This window comes from Molossus molossus, unplaced genomic scaffold (assembly GCF_014108415.1).
Source record: "Molossus molossus isolate mMolMol1 unplaced genomic scaffold, mMolMol1.p scaffold_m16_p_18, whole genome shotgun sequence".
NCBI lineage: Eukaryota > Metazoa > Chordata > Mammalia > Chiroptera > Molossidae > Molossus > Molossus molossus.
Window position 1 is genome coordinate 28,222,463 of NW_023425353.1, and position 15,082 is coordinate 28,237,544.

Genomic DNA, 15,082 nt, shown 5'->3' on the forward strand with positions numbered 1-15,082 from the left:
GTTGGCGAGGGTGTGGAGAAAAGGGAACTCTAGTGCACTGCTGGTGGGAATGCAGACTGGTACAGCCACTATGGAAAACAATATGGTGTTACCTCAAAAAATTAAAAATTGAACTTCCATTTGACCCAGTGATCCCGCTTCTAGGAATATACCCTAAGAAGCCTGAAACACCAATCAGAAAGATTATAGGTACCCCCATGTTCATAGCAGCACTATTTACAATAGCTAAGATCTGGAAACAGCCCAAGTGTCCATCAGTAGATGAATGGATAAAAAAGCAGTGGTACATATACACAATGGAGTACTATGCAGCTGTAAGAAAGAAAGATCTCTTATCCTTTGAGACGACATGGAGGGACCTGGAAAGTATTATCCTAAGTGAAACAAGCCAAGCAGAGAAAGACAAATACCACATGATCTCACTTATATATGGAATATAATGAATGAATATAACAGTCTGAGGAATAGGGTAGACCCAGAAACACGGAAGTAGGGTACAGACTGACAACCCTCAGAAGAGGGGTTGGTGGGGGTGGGAAGAGATAAACCACAGAACTTATATGCATGTACGCATAACCAATGGACATGGACAACAAAGCTGGGGACGGGGCGGGGGGATGGGGAGGAGGGTGTCAATGGGGTAAAAAAGGAAAAACATCTGTAACAAAAATAAAATTAAAAAAAAAAATTCAAATTATGATGAACACTTCTCTATCTTATGTTTCTTGATACCAAAGTGCGATTAAAAATAACAGGATACTGTCAACTATAGAAAGAGCAAGAATAACATTTTTTTTTAATCCTCACCCGAGGACATTTTTCCATTTTTTGTTCAGATAGAGTTAGGAGGGGGAGAGAGAGACAAACATCGACGTGAAAGGGACACATCGAGTGGTTGCCACCCACGCAACCCAACCAGGGCCGGGGACAAACTGCAACCGAGGTATGTGCCCTTAGCGGGAACCAAACCCGGGACTATCTGGACCGCAGGCCAACGCTCCAACTGCTGAGCCAAACCAGCCAGGGCAAGAATAACATTTTTAAACAAAAATATTTTCAAGTGCTCTACAAGTCGGGATTAAATGATTTCAATAAATCAACAACAGAACTAGGGGGAAAACCCACAATTCCAATTTCTTGGCCATTTAATATCCTCACAGGCCAACCCAGGATATACAAGCACAATTTTTATCTTGTATGTTTTTTCACCATATGAAAAATTTTAATATAGCAAAACTGAATAGACAAGAAAATGTGGGATGACTGAAAAAGAATTAAGCTATCATTGATTTGTTGTTATTTTAATTATCTTTGATATAGAAAGTGAAGTCTGTGTGGCTATAGCTATCCTAAAGAAAGTAAGCCTTCCAAGAAAATGTAAAAATAAATGTGAACCCCAAACTGAGATAATTATTCAGATCCATATCTAGAAAATTAAGGTTCAAGCTCTTTTCTTAGAACAAATTGTATATCATTTATCTTTCATTTTAGAAAGGTCAGAAAAGATATATTCACGTTTTCTTACATATATATAAACAAACAATGGAAGGAAAAACAAGAAACTGATTACCTATGCAAAGAGGGATATGAACTAACTGAAAAGGCATGGTTGGAAGCAAGATTTCAATTATGTAATTTTTAATTTTTGAACTATGGAAATGATTGCCATTCAACAGTAAAATAAAAGGATGTAATATTTGCCCTGGCCAGTTTGGCTCAGCAGTTAGAGCGTCGGTCTGTGGACCAAAGAGTCCCGGGTTCAATTCCAGCCAAGGGCATGTATCTCGGTTGCTATTAGTCCCCAGCTCCAGTTGGGGTCGTGCAGGTGCCAACCAATCGATGAGTTTCTCTCACATGGATGTTTCTCTCTCTCTCTCTCTCTCTCTCTCTCTCTCTCTCTCTCTCTCTCTCTCCCTCCCTCCCTCCCTCCCTCCCACTCTGTCTGAAGATAAATGTAAAAATATCCTCAGGTGAAGATTAAAAAAAAAAAAAAAAGAGCCCTGCCAGTGTAGCTCACTGGTTGAGCATCGACCCATGTACCAGGGGGTCACTGATTTGATTCCCGGTCAGGGCACATGCCCAGGTTGTAGGCCTGATCCCTAGTGGGGGGCATGCAGGAGGTGGCCAATCAATGTTTCTCTCTTACATCTATGTTTCTATCTCCCTCTTCTTTTCCCCCTCTCTCTAAAAAAATAAAAACATATTTTTAAAATAATAATTAATTAAAAAGAAAAGAATTTCATATTTTCTTAAAAAAACACTTGGGGCGGGGGTAGAGCTAGAGTGAACAAAGACAAAACTTTCTGAATGTCTAACATTTTATTTCATCCCTTAGAACATTATTACAGAAACTCTACAGTAAATTTTTCTTCTTAGGAATGTTTTAAGAGGCAGTACAGTTTCAAGTTTCATATAAATGCATGCAGTTAAGCTTCAACTAAATTTAATATGGCTTTTTAAATCAATTATCTTATTCCTATCAATGCTTCTGTAGCCAAAGAAAACAACTTTAATTGTGGGAAATAAGTCTGATTGAAAAAAAATAAACCTTATCAGATACTAATTTCAACTCTCTGGGAAAGGGCTGTTCTAAGGAAGTTACCCAAGTTATTTACTATATTGTTTTCTATAACTATGAATAAACATATGGAGCAGTGTCAGAGAATGATTAGTAGCTTATGGAAGAAACTGGTATGGGGAAACAAAATGGGTTTGGAGTTAGACCTAAGTTTGAACCTGATTCTTTACCTCCTGCTGATCTTGGGCAAAAAAACTTAATTCTTCTGAACCTGTTTCTTTAATGACAAAATGAAGCTGACAACCATCTAACTTGAAGGATCACTAGGAGAATTAAATGAAATGTCCACATTGTCAGGTTGCAGACTATTTTGACTAGCTCATGCAGAGGACTTAGGGCAGGAAGAGAAAGCTTTCCTTAGTGAATATTTTTGAAGTCACATGTAGGAAAACAATAAAGGAAGAAAATAATTTAAAATGACAAGGAAAAAAGAAAGCTTTTTTGGGAGTCAGGTAACTAGGATTTAGTCAAAGAGAATAAGCATCTCTCTATTAAAATAAAAAGTTTTACTTTCATTTATTTAATTTACTTCCTCCTTTTTACTTGTTTCAGATGTGAACATCCATTAGCCTAGAACAGCAATTTTCAACCTTTTCATTTCATGGAACACATAAGCTAATTAGTAAAATTTTGTGGCATACTAAAAATATATTTTTTGCCAATCATAAAATAAAGGTATAATTTTTATTCATTCACACTGGACAGCTACTGTTGTGTTGGCTATTTTCATTTGAAGGGAAAAGAGGTCAGTGCCCCTGACTAAACAGTCAGGTATTGTGTACATATATATTTTTTAATATTTTTTCTTTATTGATTTTAGAGAGAAAGGGAGAGGACGAGAGAGAGAGAGACAGAGAGAGAGAAAGAAATGTCGATGAGAGAGAACATCAACTGGCCACCTCCTGCATGTCTCCCACTGGGGATCCGGCCCACAACCTGGGCATGTGCCCTGACCAGGAATCAAATGGGTGACCTCTTGGTTCATGGGTCGACACTCAACCATTGAGCCACACTGGCCAGGCTCAGGTATTGCATATTTTTAAATTCTTGCAAGCGCACTGTTTGAAAATTGCTGGGCTAGAAGAATCATTAGACTATTCTAGGGAAAATATCCAGTGTAAGTAAACATGACTATCAAATTTAAGCTAAAAAGAATCTAAATTAGACACCAGGTTTAAAATCACTGGAGACATTTATAAATCTTTTCTTTCAGAAAATTTCCAACAGAATTTAAAGATGACCACATGAATACTTCTTTTTGTCAAAATATGAGATCATCTTAAGATCACTCTATACTGTGGAAGATTATTTCTTATTGGCAAAAATACTTGTCACTAAAGTTGGAATCATATGAAATTGCCACTGTTCAACTATTATTGACCTACAAAAAAACAATTTCACTCTGAGTGTTCAATGTGTGTCAGAAATACCATACAGTGGGGTACGACAGGTCCTCTGTTTTTAGGTAATCAATGGATTTAGCTGAAAAGACAGAATAGAGGCACGGTGCTTTCACTGCAATTAAAAAAAAAAACTTATTGACATTAACTATTTGGTTTCTCCTTCAAATTTTAGTGCCATACAAACTGAAACAATTAAGAATATTATTTTTTCAATTCATTACTGAGCATATACTATGTTAAGGGCATTTGATAGAAAACATATTTCCCTAGATTTGGTCCTGATCATCCACTATAGGAGCCAGAGACCACCCTTAAATGGAGGAGGGTGTTATAAGAAACTAAAAAGAGGTTACCTGTCTTCTTATATAATGTACCTTTTATTTCTTCATGTTGTAGAGAAGATGTGTTCCTAATTCCCCCAAAAGTGTCTTTTCTATACATCACAGTAATACACAGAGTAGAGAGTAAAAAGAGTAAAGTTAAAAAAATAATTGGGAGAAAAATATTGGTAGTAAAATACCTAGAATGCAGTTATTTTCTAATTAGAAAATTATCACCTGGCTCCTAACTATTTCAGACATTCTTGTGCAGAAATGTTACTATGTTGACAATCAACACATCTTCTGCTTTTTAAATATATTACATATTTTTGAAAATACATGAATTAGAGATTGCTGAAGTAGAAACAAAAAATATTTTTATTGTTTAAAAGAATTTTGGGGCATTCCTATCCCTCTTCTACTTGGAAAGGGGAGAAGAAGAGAAGGAAAATTTATTTATTTATCTATCTATTTATTTATTTTTTGGTACATGCCCCTAGCGGGAACCAAACCCAGGACTCTCTGGTCCGTAGGCCAATGCTCCAACCACTTAGCTACTCCGGCTAGGGAGGGACATTTATTTTAACACACCTAAGAAGTCCCTGCTAGGCTTGGAGATCCAAGAAAAGAGATGCAATTTGACATGGGGATGGAGGCAAGAGCTTTGTTCATTTTTGCTTGAATGCACACATTCTACACCAGGTCAGCTGTGAGGAATTAAAGGTTTTCCCTTAGATAATAACATTACAGGATTTAACAATTCTGACGAACAACCAAAGAAGTTCAGAATGTCTACTGAGCCCTGGCTGGTTTGGCTCAGTGGTTGGAGTGTCGGCCTGCGGACCAGAGTCCTGGATTCAGTTTCCGCTAGGGGCATGTACCAAAAAAAAAAAGAATGCCTACTGATTTACTATTTGTTTAAGCTTCTGTCTGTAGGTAATGAACTAGGACACAATTGCTGAACAAAATTGTTTTTGAAATAAATCTCAATTCTCAGCACAACTCTTTCCAAACTAGTTTCTGCACTTGCTAAAAAGAGAGTTCAATGACCGAGTCAAGAGAAAGCTGGGCACTGTCAGGGCTGATACATAAAGTTGTGTGCATGACCAATGAACATAGACAACAAAGCTGGGGATGGGAGGGGGGGGAGAGGAGGAGGGTGTCAACGGGGGGAAAATGAGAAACATCTGCAACAAAACAAATTAATAAATAAAAAATTTTTAAAAATAAAAATAAAGTCAGCAGTCCCTCTTCAAAAGGGCTTCTCTCTCTCTTTTTTTAATGTTTGATTTTCTTAGATTAAGACATACACAGTTCCCCCATCCCCCACCCCCACCCCCAGTTGCACACAGGAAACCTGTTTTTCAAGCAGAAGTCTGTAAAATTTTATTTCTGAGTCTCTGGTTACTGCTTTTCACACACTCCTTCATTAAGTATGCGAATTTCTTAACACAACCATTCATTTTAACATTTTCATGCAGGTCTTGCTTATTGAACTATTTTATGGTTGTTCTCTCAGTTTAATACTAAATTTAGTATGAAAACACTGATTCCACAGATCAATAAGGTTTTCTCATCTTGGTCAACAAGCTGCTTAGATTAATTGCTAATTTAAATATGCACTGTTTACCCACTATTCCCTTTTTCACATATACCCCCCGGAAATTTTATCTGAGAAGCAAATTACAACTTCCTCCGTATTCAAAGATGACAGTTCTAGTATTAGGGGAACACAATCTGAGGTTGCCAGTGCAGTCAGCCTTAAACCTTTGTGTCTGTCAGAGGAAAGAACAAAAGGCAGTGCTTCCTCCCCCAGTCTCTCCTTAGCGCTGGAGGAAGGCAGGCTTGACAGAACAGTTCTAGAGAAAAAGGAAGGCATGCTGAGCTAGTGAGAGTTTCCCCTTTAACACACACACACAAAGCTACCCAAGCTACCCACCTTGGATAGCTGCCTCCTGAGGCTAAAGCGCTGGACCATGGTCACCCTGAGCAATCTTCAGACAAAGCAATCCACGAAGGGACAAGTTTGTTACAAAACAGCTTCTTGGAAAAGTCGGTGGCAAAACATTTTGAAGACTGTCATAGTAGTCCAAAGAATTTCTTTGGGAGTCTTAGCAAACTTGGAACCACTTCATTATTCTATGGGGAGATACTGCAAAGCCTCTGTCAGACAGGACGGGTGGACCGAGGCAGGGAGGGGCAGAATCCTGGATTGGCTTCGCCCAGTGCCAAGCTCTGCTAGCACTTCCTGTGAGTCAGCCATGAGGGGGTCCAGACAGAAGGACCACCCCTTCCTTTTCCACCAAACCATTAGCCTAGGATGCCGCTGTGGTGCCACCTGAGACTCCGGGACGACGGACCTGACTGTTCTCGTCTGTGTTAGGAGGAGTGCCGCACCAGGCTCAGAAAGCTTCTGCCTCTAGTAGAAAAGTGGCAATTACAATTCCTCCCACCCTAAAGTGTTTCCAGTGGAGGTATGTATGGGGGGAGGGGTCCCCTTGCAAAGAGAAATACCCCTTTCTCAACCTCCAAGTCAGGTAATCCAGTGGGTAAGAAAGTGTGAATAGAAGGACTTGGCAACAGCAAACACCCCCCGCCACCCCCACCTCAGCTCTGCTCAGAGAAGGAAACTCCTCCCACTTGGGCTCGGCAGCTGTCCGGCTTTGTCTATGGTAATTGGCCAAGCCTTTCCTCTTATTCACAGGGAGGGGTTCTGCCCAGGGAAGGAATGTCAGGTGCAGAGAGGCATACTCCAAGGGTGACTTCAAATTCATTAGGAAGTTCAACATAGTAAAGCTGTCCTCTGTCATAAGAACAATGTAATTAAGAAAAAAAATCTACACAAAAGGAACAGCTCAGAGTGAATTAATGCAGGTAAAGAGGTATGAAAAATGGCAATTTTGAGGGCAGTTCCAAAGGAAAAAAAATTTTTTGTTATCATTTGCCAGTCTCTTTCTATTTGGTTCTGCTTCCAGACAACCAATGTAAGGATAAAGCTTCACTTTAATGAAACTTTTCACTCTACATGCTCCTCTCTGAATTGTTCATTACTTCTGAATAAATTTAATAACTGACCGGAGCAGAACATATTGGCATTTGTTAATTTTTTCCTGCTCCAGTGACTCTCAATTCCCTATAGGCATGATTACATCTTATGCTGCATACAACCTTTGGTGGAATGAAACCTACTATTGTGCAGTTGCTATGTTAGGCATTTCACATGTATTATCCCATTGATTTCTCAAACAACCCTGTGAAATAAATATCAATATCCCAACTGTTCAGATAAGTAAAGAAAGAATCTTCTCTCTAAAACCTCAATATTATTATGAGTAAACCACAGTGTTACTAATTTTTTTTATTCAGGCAAGAAAAGTAAAAAAGGAACTGGGGAAAAAAAGAAAAGATCTTCCTGCAATGGTTATTCCCAACTAGCTTATATCACATGCTAACAGTTTCCAATGATCACCAAACATGATATACATTTTTTTAATTCACCTGAAATATTACACACTTATTTCACACTGCCTTAGGAAGATAGAAAAGATATACCAGATTCAATAGGATGCCAAGGCTACAAAAAATTATTCTAATCAAAATAAGTATATAAAAGTTTTATTCCAAAAACCTTCAATGGAAAAAGATTGAACATATTTTTAACTAAACTTTTTAATGAAATTTCAAAGCTAAAAAAATTTTTAGAGCCCTGGCCAGTTTGGCTCAGCGGTTAGAGCGTCGGCCTGCGGTCCGGAGAGACCCGGGTTCGGTTCCCGCTAAGGGCATGTACTTCGGTTGCAGTTTGTCCCCGGCCCTGGTTGGTCGTGCGGGTGGCAGCCACTCGATGTGTCCCTTTCACGTCAATGTTTCTCTCTCTCTCTCTCCCTTCCTCTCTCTCCCTCCCACTCTATCTGTACAAAAAATGGAAAAATATCCTCGGGTGAGGATTAAAAAAAAAAAAAAAATTTTAGATCAAAAACTATAACTGGAAGTGAAGACTCCTTTACATTTAGGTTCAGAGTATGAGATGCAACCTAATATTTAAACTGATTGAAATTTATTCCATGTGACAAGTAAGTTGGCAGAGAATCTGAGTTTGTGGAGTTTTTTGTTTGTTTTTTAAATAGTAAGAGTACCAGCACACCTCCATTTTTCTCCTACACTGAACAAAACCAAGTACTCAGAAAAGTTCTCCTGGGAGTACAGGAAGAATCAATGAGATGCTGTTGTGGAAATAATGCAATTCCTTACAGAAAAGACATACCATCTTTAAATATAAACATGAAATATTTCTGATATAAGTAACTAGAATCCAAGATTGTTGTTGATTTTTTCTAACTGCGCTCTCCCCAAAAAGAAAGGGGAAGATAAAAGGTATTAGAAAAAAAATGTCAGAAGTCTCCAGACCCAGTACACATTAAATATCAATCATGAACTAAATAGGGTATAAATCCTCAAAGTTCCAGATAAACATAAAAATACTTATGGATTAAAAGGATGGTATTTTAATTCTATAAGGAACATCCTGATCTTCTGAGTATTAAAATAAAGTTAAAATTCTAACTGTCTAAATGATACAAAACCTGCTAAAAATCATTTGATAAAAAACTGAAAAGATCCTTTTTTCCCTATTTTGTGGAGTATGGCAGTTTTTTGGATGAAAAAAGTATGCCAAGATCAAAGGTTTCAAAAGAATAGCAGGAAAGATAGAAATTCATAACCTAGAGAAAAATCAACAACTCTGCAATCAGTCTCTTAGGCTGTGACTGAAAATCCACATCATATTCTTATACCCTATGTAGAAGAGGCAAAAAAGAACTGTCTGTGGTGTTCTTTAGTCCTTTTTGGATCATGCACTCTTTGTCAATCTGTTAAAAGCTATGGACTCAGTCACTGGAGTGACATATACAGTATTTTTGATACAATTCCAAATGATCCATGGATCCCCTAGAGTTCATCCATAAATGCCATATTAAGAAATTTGTTATGGTCATGACTACAGAAGAACTGAACATCAATCACTAAGTGATCTTGTCTTCTGCTTCCCACTATAGGTAACAGTTCTTAGTAAAACTGGGAAATAAAAAAAGCCTGTCTTTGACATGTTGACCCCAACCCCAATACATTTTCTTTATGTGTATATAAAATAATAATCTACTTCTAAATATCTATGAAGGGGTCTTCTTTTTTTTTTTAATCCTCACCCAAGGACATTTTTGCATTTATCTTCAGATAGAGTGGGAGGGAGAGAGAGGGGAAGAGAGAGAGAGAAACATCGACATGAGAGAGACACATCGAGTGGTTGCCACCGAAATGATCCCAACTGGGGTGGGGACAAACTGCAACCGAGGCACGTGTCTTTAGTGGGAACTAAACCAGGGACTCTCTGGTTCACAGGCCGGTGCTCTAACTGCTGAGACAAATCAGCCTGAACTATGAAGTGGTCTTTTAAGTGTGTTTTAGTTTTTCTTCATTGTGTAGAAAAAAAGAAAATATTATTTTCTTCTTTTTTTTTCTTTTTTAATTTTTTTTCTTTATTGATTTGACAAAGAGGGAAGGGAGAGAGATAGAAATATCAATAAGAGAGAACACTGGCCGCCTCCTGCATGCCCCCCACTGGGGATCAGGCCCACAACTTGGGCATGTACCCTGACCGAGAATTGAACAGGCGACCTCTTGGTGCATGGGTCGATGCTCAACCACTGAGCCACAACAGCTGGATCATTCTCCTTGTTTTATCCATCATATATAACTCCATACTAGAGATAACATTAATACATTATCTTTCTGTATGGTTTCCTCTATGTTTGCTTGTTTCACAAAACTAAGACTATACTGTTTTCTGGTTTATCGCTTAAAAAAACAAAAAACAGATCACAAGTACCTTGGATAAATACAAAAAATTTAAACAATCATCCCAATTTAGCTGGTTTTTTTTTTTTTTATCCTCACCCGAGGACACTTTTCCATTTTTTGTTCAGGTAGAGCAGGAGGGGGAGAGAGGAACAGAGAGAGAGAGAAACATCGACGTGAAGGGACACACTGAGTGGCTGCCACCCGCACGACTGACCAGAGCCGGGGACAAACTGCAACCGAGGCACGTGCCTTTAGTGGGAACCGAACCCGGGTCTCTCCAGACCGCAGGCTGACGCTCTAACCGCTGAGCCAAACCGGCCAGGGCTTAGCTGGTTTTTTATACACAAAACTCCATTTGTTCTAGCTTCACTCTTAAAATTCTCTATAAACACATTTTTAAAATAAATTGACATTAAAGTTTTGTATTTCTTTTTAAACCCTCACCCGAGAATATGTTTTCATTGATTTGAGAGAGAGAGAGAGAGAGAGAAGATATAGAGAGAGAAATATGGATGTGAGAGAGAAACATTGATCAATTCCCTCCTGTATGCACCCCAATCAGGGATCAAACCCAAAACCTAGGTATGTACCCTTAACGAGAATCAAATCTGCAACCCTTTGGTAAGGGATGGCACTTCAACCAACTGAGCCACCTGGACAGGGCTAAATTTTTGTATTATTAAATACCACGCAATACAAACTACATTTTTACAAAGAAGAAAAACAAATCACAGAATTAATATTAGAGTGGGGACTAGAACACCAACTACTCAGATTACACTGCTTTTTCCATTACATTATGCTTCCTCCTATTTTTTAGTAATTTAAAATGCACTGAAAAAAAAGAACACTACTTAAAATACTAATAAATTTTTCTGTAAACTGAATAATTATTCCATTTGAAAAACTTGAACCTTTACACTGTAAATTATGAGTGAGTTTCCCCTCAGCCTGGTACATCTAATATGCTTATAGTTCCTCCCTTATCTCTTTGGTATCCAGTCTTGTAACAGTAACAATAAATAAATCTTACTGTTCAAACATCCCTGTGGGTTTTTTATTTTTTTTTATTTTTATCCTCAACCGAGGACATTTTTCCATTTTTTGTTCAGATAAGAGTGGGGAGGGGGAGAGAGAGAGAGAGAAACATCGACATGAAAGGGACACATCGAGTGGTTGCCACCCACACGACCCAACCAGGGCCAGGGACAAACTGCAACCGAGGTACATGCCCTTAGCAGGAACCGAACCCGGGTCTCTCTGGACTGCAGGCCGATGCTCTACCGCTGAGCCAAACTGGCCAGGGCTCCCTGTGGGTTTTAAAAAGTTTCCTGTGATAACCCAGTAGAAAGAACTGTGTAGCGCCAACTACCAGTCAATCAATAAAACTATAAGCCTTTGACCTTTAATAGGCTTTCATCATGCAACACCACATCACTTCAGAAAGCCCCCTTTCTTTCATGCTAAACAAGCATTTTCAACACCAGATGCTCAATATGGAAAAAAACATTCCCTTTACTTAAGGATGTGACAATCTAGTCAGAAAACAGAAAACTTAAACAATTGTCATAATGTGGCAAGTGCTATAGTAGCAGTGATAATACAATGTGGCAAGTGCTTTAATAGCAAAGACAGTAGTGGCATAAAGGAGGAAGTGATGAACTTTCTGTGGGACAAGAAAAGTCTTGTAGTTGGAGTCTTTAAGGTTGAATAGGAATTCTGCAAATAGACAAAAAAGGGAGAAAAGCATTCCATGCAGTGGGGGGAAAAAAACACAAATTAAATACACAGGTGTGAATCAAGAGGTAAGTAAAATTTAGTGTTTTTTTTTACATTAATGAGACATGTCATAAGCCTGGAGTGTTCAGAATAGTATTTTGTTTGTGGAATAGGAATGTAGATTATAACAAAATTCATTTATTTCTCCATTCTAAATTACACCTGTTAACTATTTTTCTATTAACTGTCCAAAGGGGAATAGTCCATCATTTATAAATAATATAATAGGTTCTCTCTCTACAGAAGTTTTGATTCTTTTAATTATTGTCTACCTTTAAAGCAAGGACAGAAGAAATCCATTTTCAAAAAGTTTAGTAAATAGTGCTGCCAGTTTCAAGATTCCTTGTGGCAATTCAGGTCCTTTAAATGAGATGAGATTTCTGTCTTGCAAAAACAAATTTTTTTGAGAATCCCACAATTGATAACATTAAAGATACCACATTTTATCTACGAAGATGAAGTAACTTGTGTAGTTCTTTACCAAAGTCCAAGCCCCTGTCCATATAAATTCCCATGAACGTAAGTACAATTAGTAAGTAGTAAAAAGTTAAAAGTTGTTGATATAAAAAAATTTGAATATTACATCATATTCAATTTCATAATTAACTCATCATAAACTCATGGTTGCTTGATTTAAAGAACAGCGAACCATGTCAAATAACATTTTTATTTTGGTAAACTGGACATGACTCTTTCAAAGAAGCTAAATTAAGTTTGCCTCCTTTTATGTCAGCAACGTTTTAGGGCTTGCATTAATTTCCCTCAAAAAAACAAACAAACAAAAAAACTCATGCCATGCATCACATTCAGCGAATACGTACAAAGGAGAGAAAGAAAGAGAGAAGAGACATGGAAAGAAAATATATTATGTGCCTACCAGGTGCCTAACAACTAACATAATATATACAAAATATTTGAACACTATAATAGCAAGTCCTTAAAATAGTTTAAAAGGTGTTTCATGTGCTGATCTCCACTTTCCCTCTCTAGACACCTCACTGCTTGCAACTTAACTCCAAATCTCAGCTTAGATTTCTGTTCCTTCAGGAAAGCCTCTATCAACCCTCACCAACTCCTTTCTCCACCTTAACAACTGATTTTTCCTTAATACACTGTATTGTATTTTCCTTGTCTGCATTCTCCTCATCAGAACATGTTCCTTAATGGCAGGGACCTAATATGCTTAGTGGTATTTTTTTTTTTTAATTTTATTTTTATTGACACCCTCCTCCCCATCCCCCCACCCACCCCCTGCGTCCCCAGCTGCATAGTGCTCCATCATGTATATGTACCACAGCTTTTTTATCCATTTGTCTACTGATGGACATTTGGGCTGTTTCCAGATCTTAGCTATTGTAAATAGTACTTCAGCAGCACTTTTTTAAAAGAAAGTTTATTCTATAGTTGGGTGGAGTAAGTTTTTTGTTTTTTTTTAATCCTCACCCCAGGATATTTTTCCCTTATCTTCAAATAGAGTGGGAGAGAGGGAGAGAGAGAAACATCGATGTGAGAGAGAAACATCAACTGGTTGCCTCCTGCACAACCCAGAAGCTCAACCACTGAGCCACACCGGCCAGGGCAATGACAGGATTCTTAAACATGCCACAGAACTGTCTTCTCAATTATTCTGAAGAACATGGCTATACATTAAACAGTACTATAAGTATAAAGTAGGGACAATTAGGTACTAAAGCATGTAGTATTGGAAGCAGAAAATATTAAGTGACATTATGCTTCATCTTTAACATTATATCAAAAGGAGGTAGAATGTGAAAGCATTTCCCTCTTAAAAGCAAATATGTTAGAAACAAGAGATACGTTCTCTAGAAGAGTCTTTATAACATTTTCAAATTACTAAAAATCTGTATTTTAAAGCACTATCTATAAAAATTTCAATTGCTCCAAATTAAATTCTATGACTTACACAAAATGAAAATTAAAGATATGAAAATAAGCAAAAAGGAAAAACAACTTTATAATGAAGTTGCATATTAAAAGACATGTATAGTAGTTAGAATTAGGAAAAGTGAGAGTTGAGCTCTAGTTACCACTGTAACCATATCTGGGCATTGTATTCTGTTTTGGAGACCACAATTTAAGAGGAATACTGAAGAACTGGAACATAATCATTAAGAGTTGATGTACCACCCTGGCCTGCCTGGCTCAGCGGTTTGAATGTCAGCCAGTGGAACAGAGAGTCCTGGGTTTGGTTCCCACTAAGAGCACATACCTCGGTTGTAATTTGTCCCTGTCTCTGGTTGGGGTCATGGGGGTGACAACCAGATGATGTGTCTCTCTCACATCGATGTTTCTCTCTCCCTTCCTCTCTCCCTCCTGCTCTATCTGAAGATAAATGCAAAAATGTCCTTGGGTGAGGATAAAAAAAAAAAAGAGTTGATGTACCAGTATGATTAAATATTCAAAATTATGATGTGAAAGAACACACCAGTGCTTTCTTCAGCAGCATATATACTAAAATTGGAAAAATATGGAGATTAGCTTGGCCCCTACATGAGGATGACATTCAAATTTGTAAAGCTTTCCATATTTTTTATGGACCTGTGGCATCCTTAGTGAATTGCTGAAACCATAAATTTAAATCTGTGACTGCCAACAATCTATTTTATTTGAAGTTTCCTGGTAGAAACTAGGCTCCTAATTCATTTAGTATTTCAAGGAACCCCAAAATCTCATAGCTAGAAGGTCATTTAAGCCATTCTGTGTTTTTGTTGTTGTTGTTTTGTTAATCCTCACCTGAGAATTTTTTTCTTTTTATCCTCACCCAAGAACATTTTTCCACTTTTTGTTCAGATAGAGTGGGAGGGAGAAAGAGGAAGCGAGAAAGAGAAACATCAACGTGAAAGGGACTCATCGAGTGGCTGCCACCTGCACGACCAACCAGGGCTGGGGACAAACTGCAACCAAGGTACGCGCCCTTAATGGGAACCGAACCCGGGTCTCTCTGGACCGCAGGCCGACGCTCTAACTGCTGAGCCAAAATGGCCAGGGCTGAGAATATTTTTCCATTGATCTTCTAGACAGAGTAGAAGGAAGGGAGAGAGAGAGAAAGAGAAACATCTATGTGACTGATGACACATTGATTGGTTGCCTCTTATACTATCCCAACTGGGGCCAGGGATCAAACCTGC

At 38.1% G+C, this 15,082-nt stretch overlaps 1 protein-coding gene and 1 non-coding gene across 11 annotated transcripts in view; one reads left to right on the plus strand and one right to left on the minus strand.

The window, feature by feature from the left end:
• The window catches only part of TMCC1 (transmembrane and coiled-coil domain family 1), a 206,828-nt gene that overhangs the window by 123,701 nt on the left and 68,045 nt on the right, over positions 1–15,082 (minus strand). The window contains exon 1 of one of the 10 annotated variants that reach the window (XM_036266468.1): positions 6,241–6,657. The exons of the other annotated variants lie outside the window; for them this stretch is intronic. Within the exon in view, the coding sequence (XP_036122361.1) occupies positions 6,241–6,279 (39 nt within the window). The 5' untranslated portion in view covers positions 6,280–6,657. Of the gene's footprint in view, positions 1–6,240; positions 6,658–15,082 lie in introns of those variants that run through there. 10 annotated transcript variants of the gene reach the window in all.
• On the plus strand, positions 14,382–14,485 carry LOC118633710. Its single transcript, XR_004960250.1, has one exon. It is a non-coding gene; the product is annotated as a U6 spliceosomal RNA (small nuclear RNA).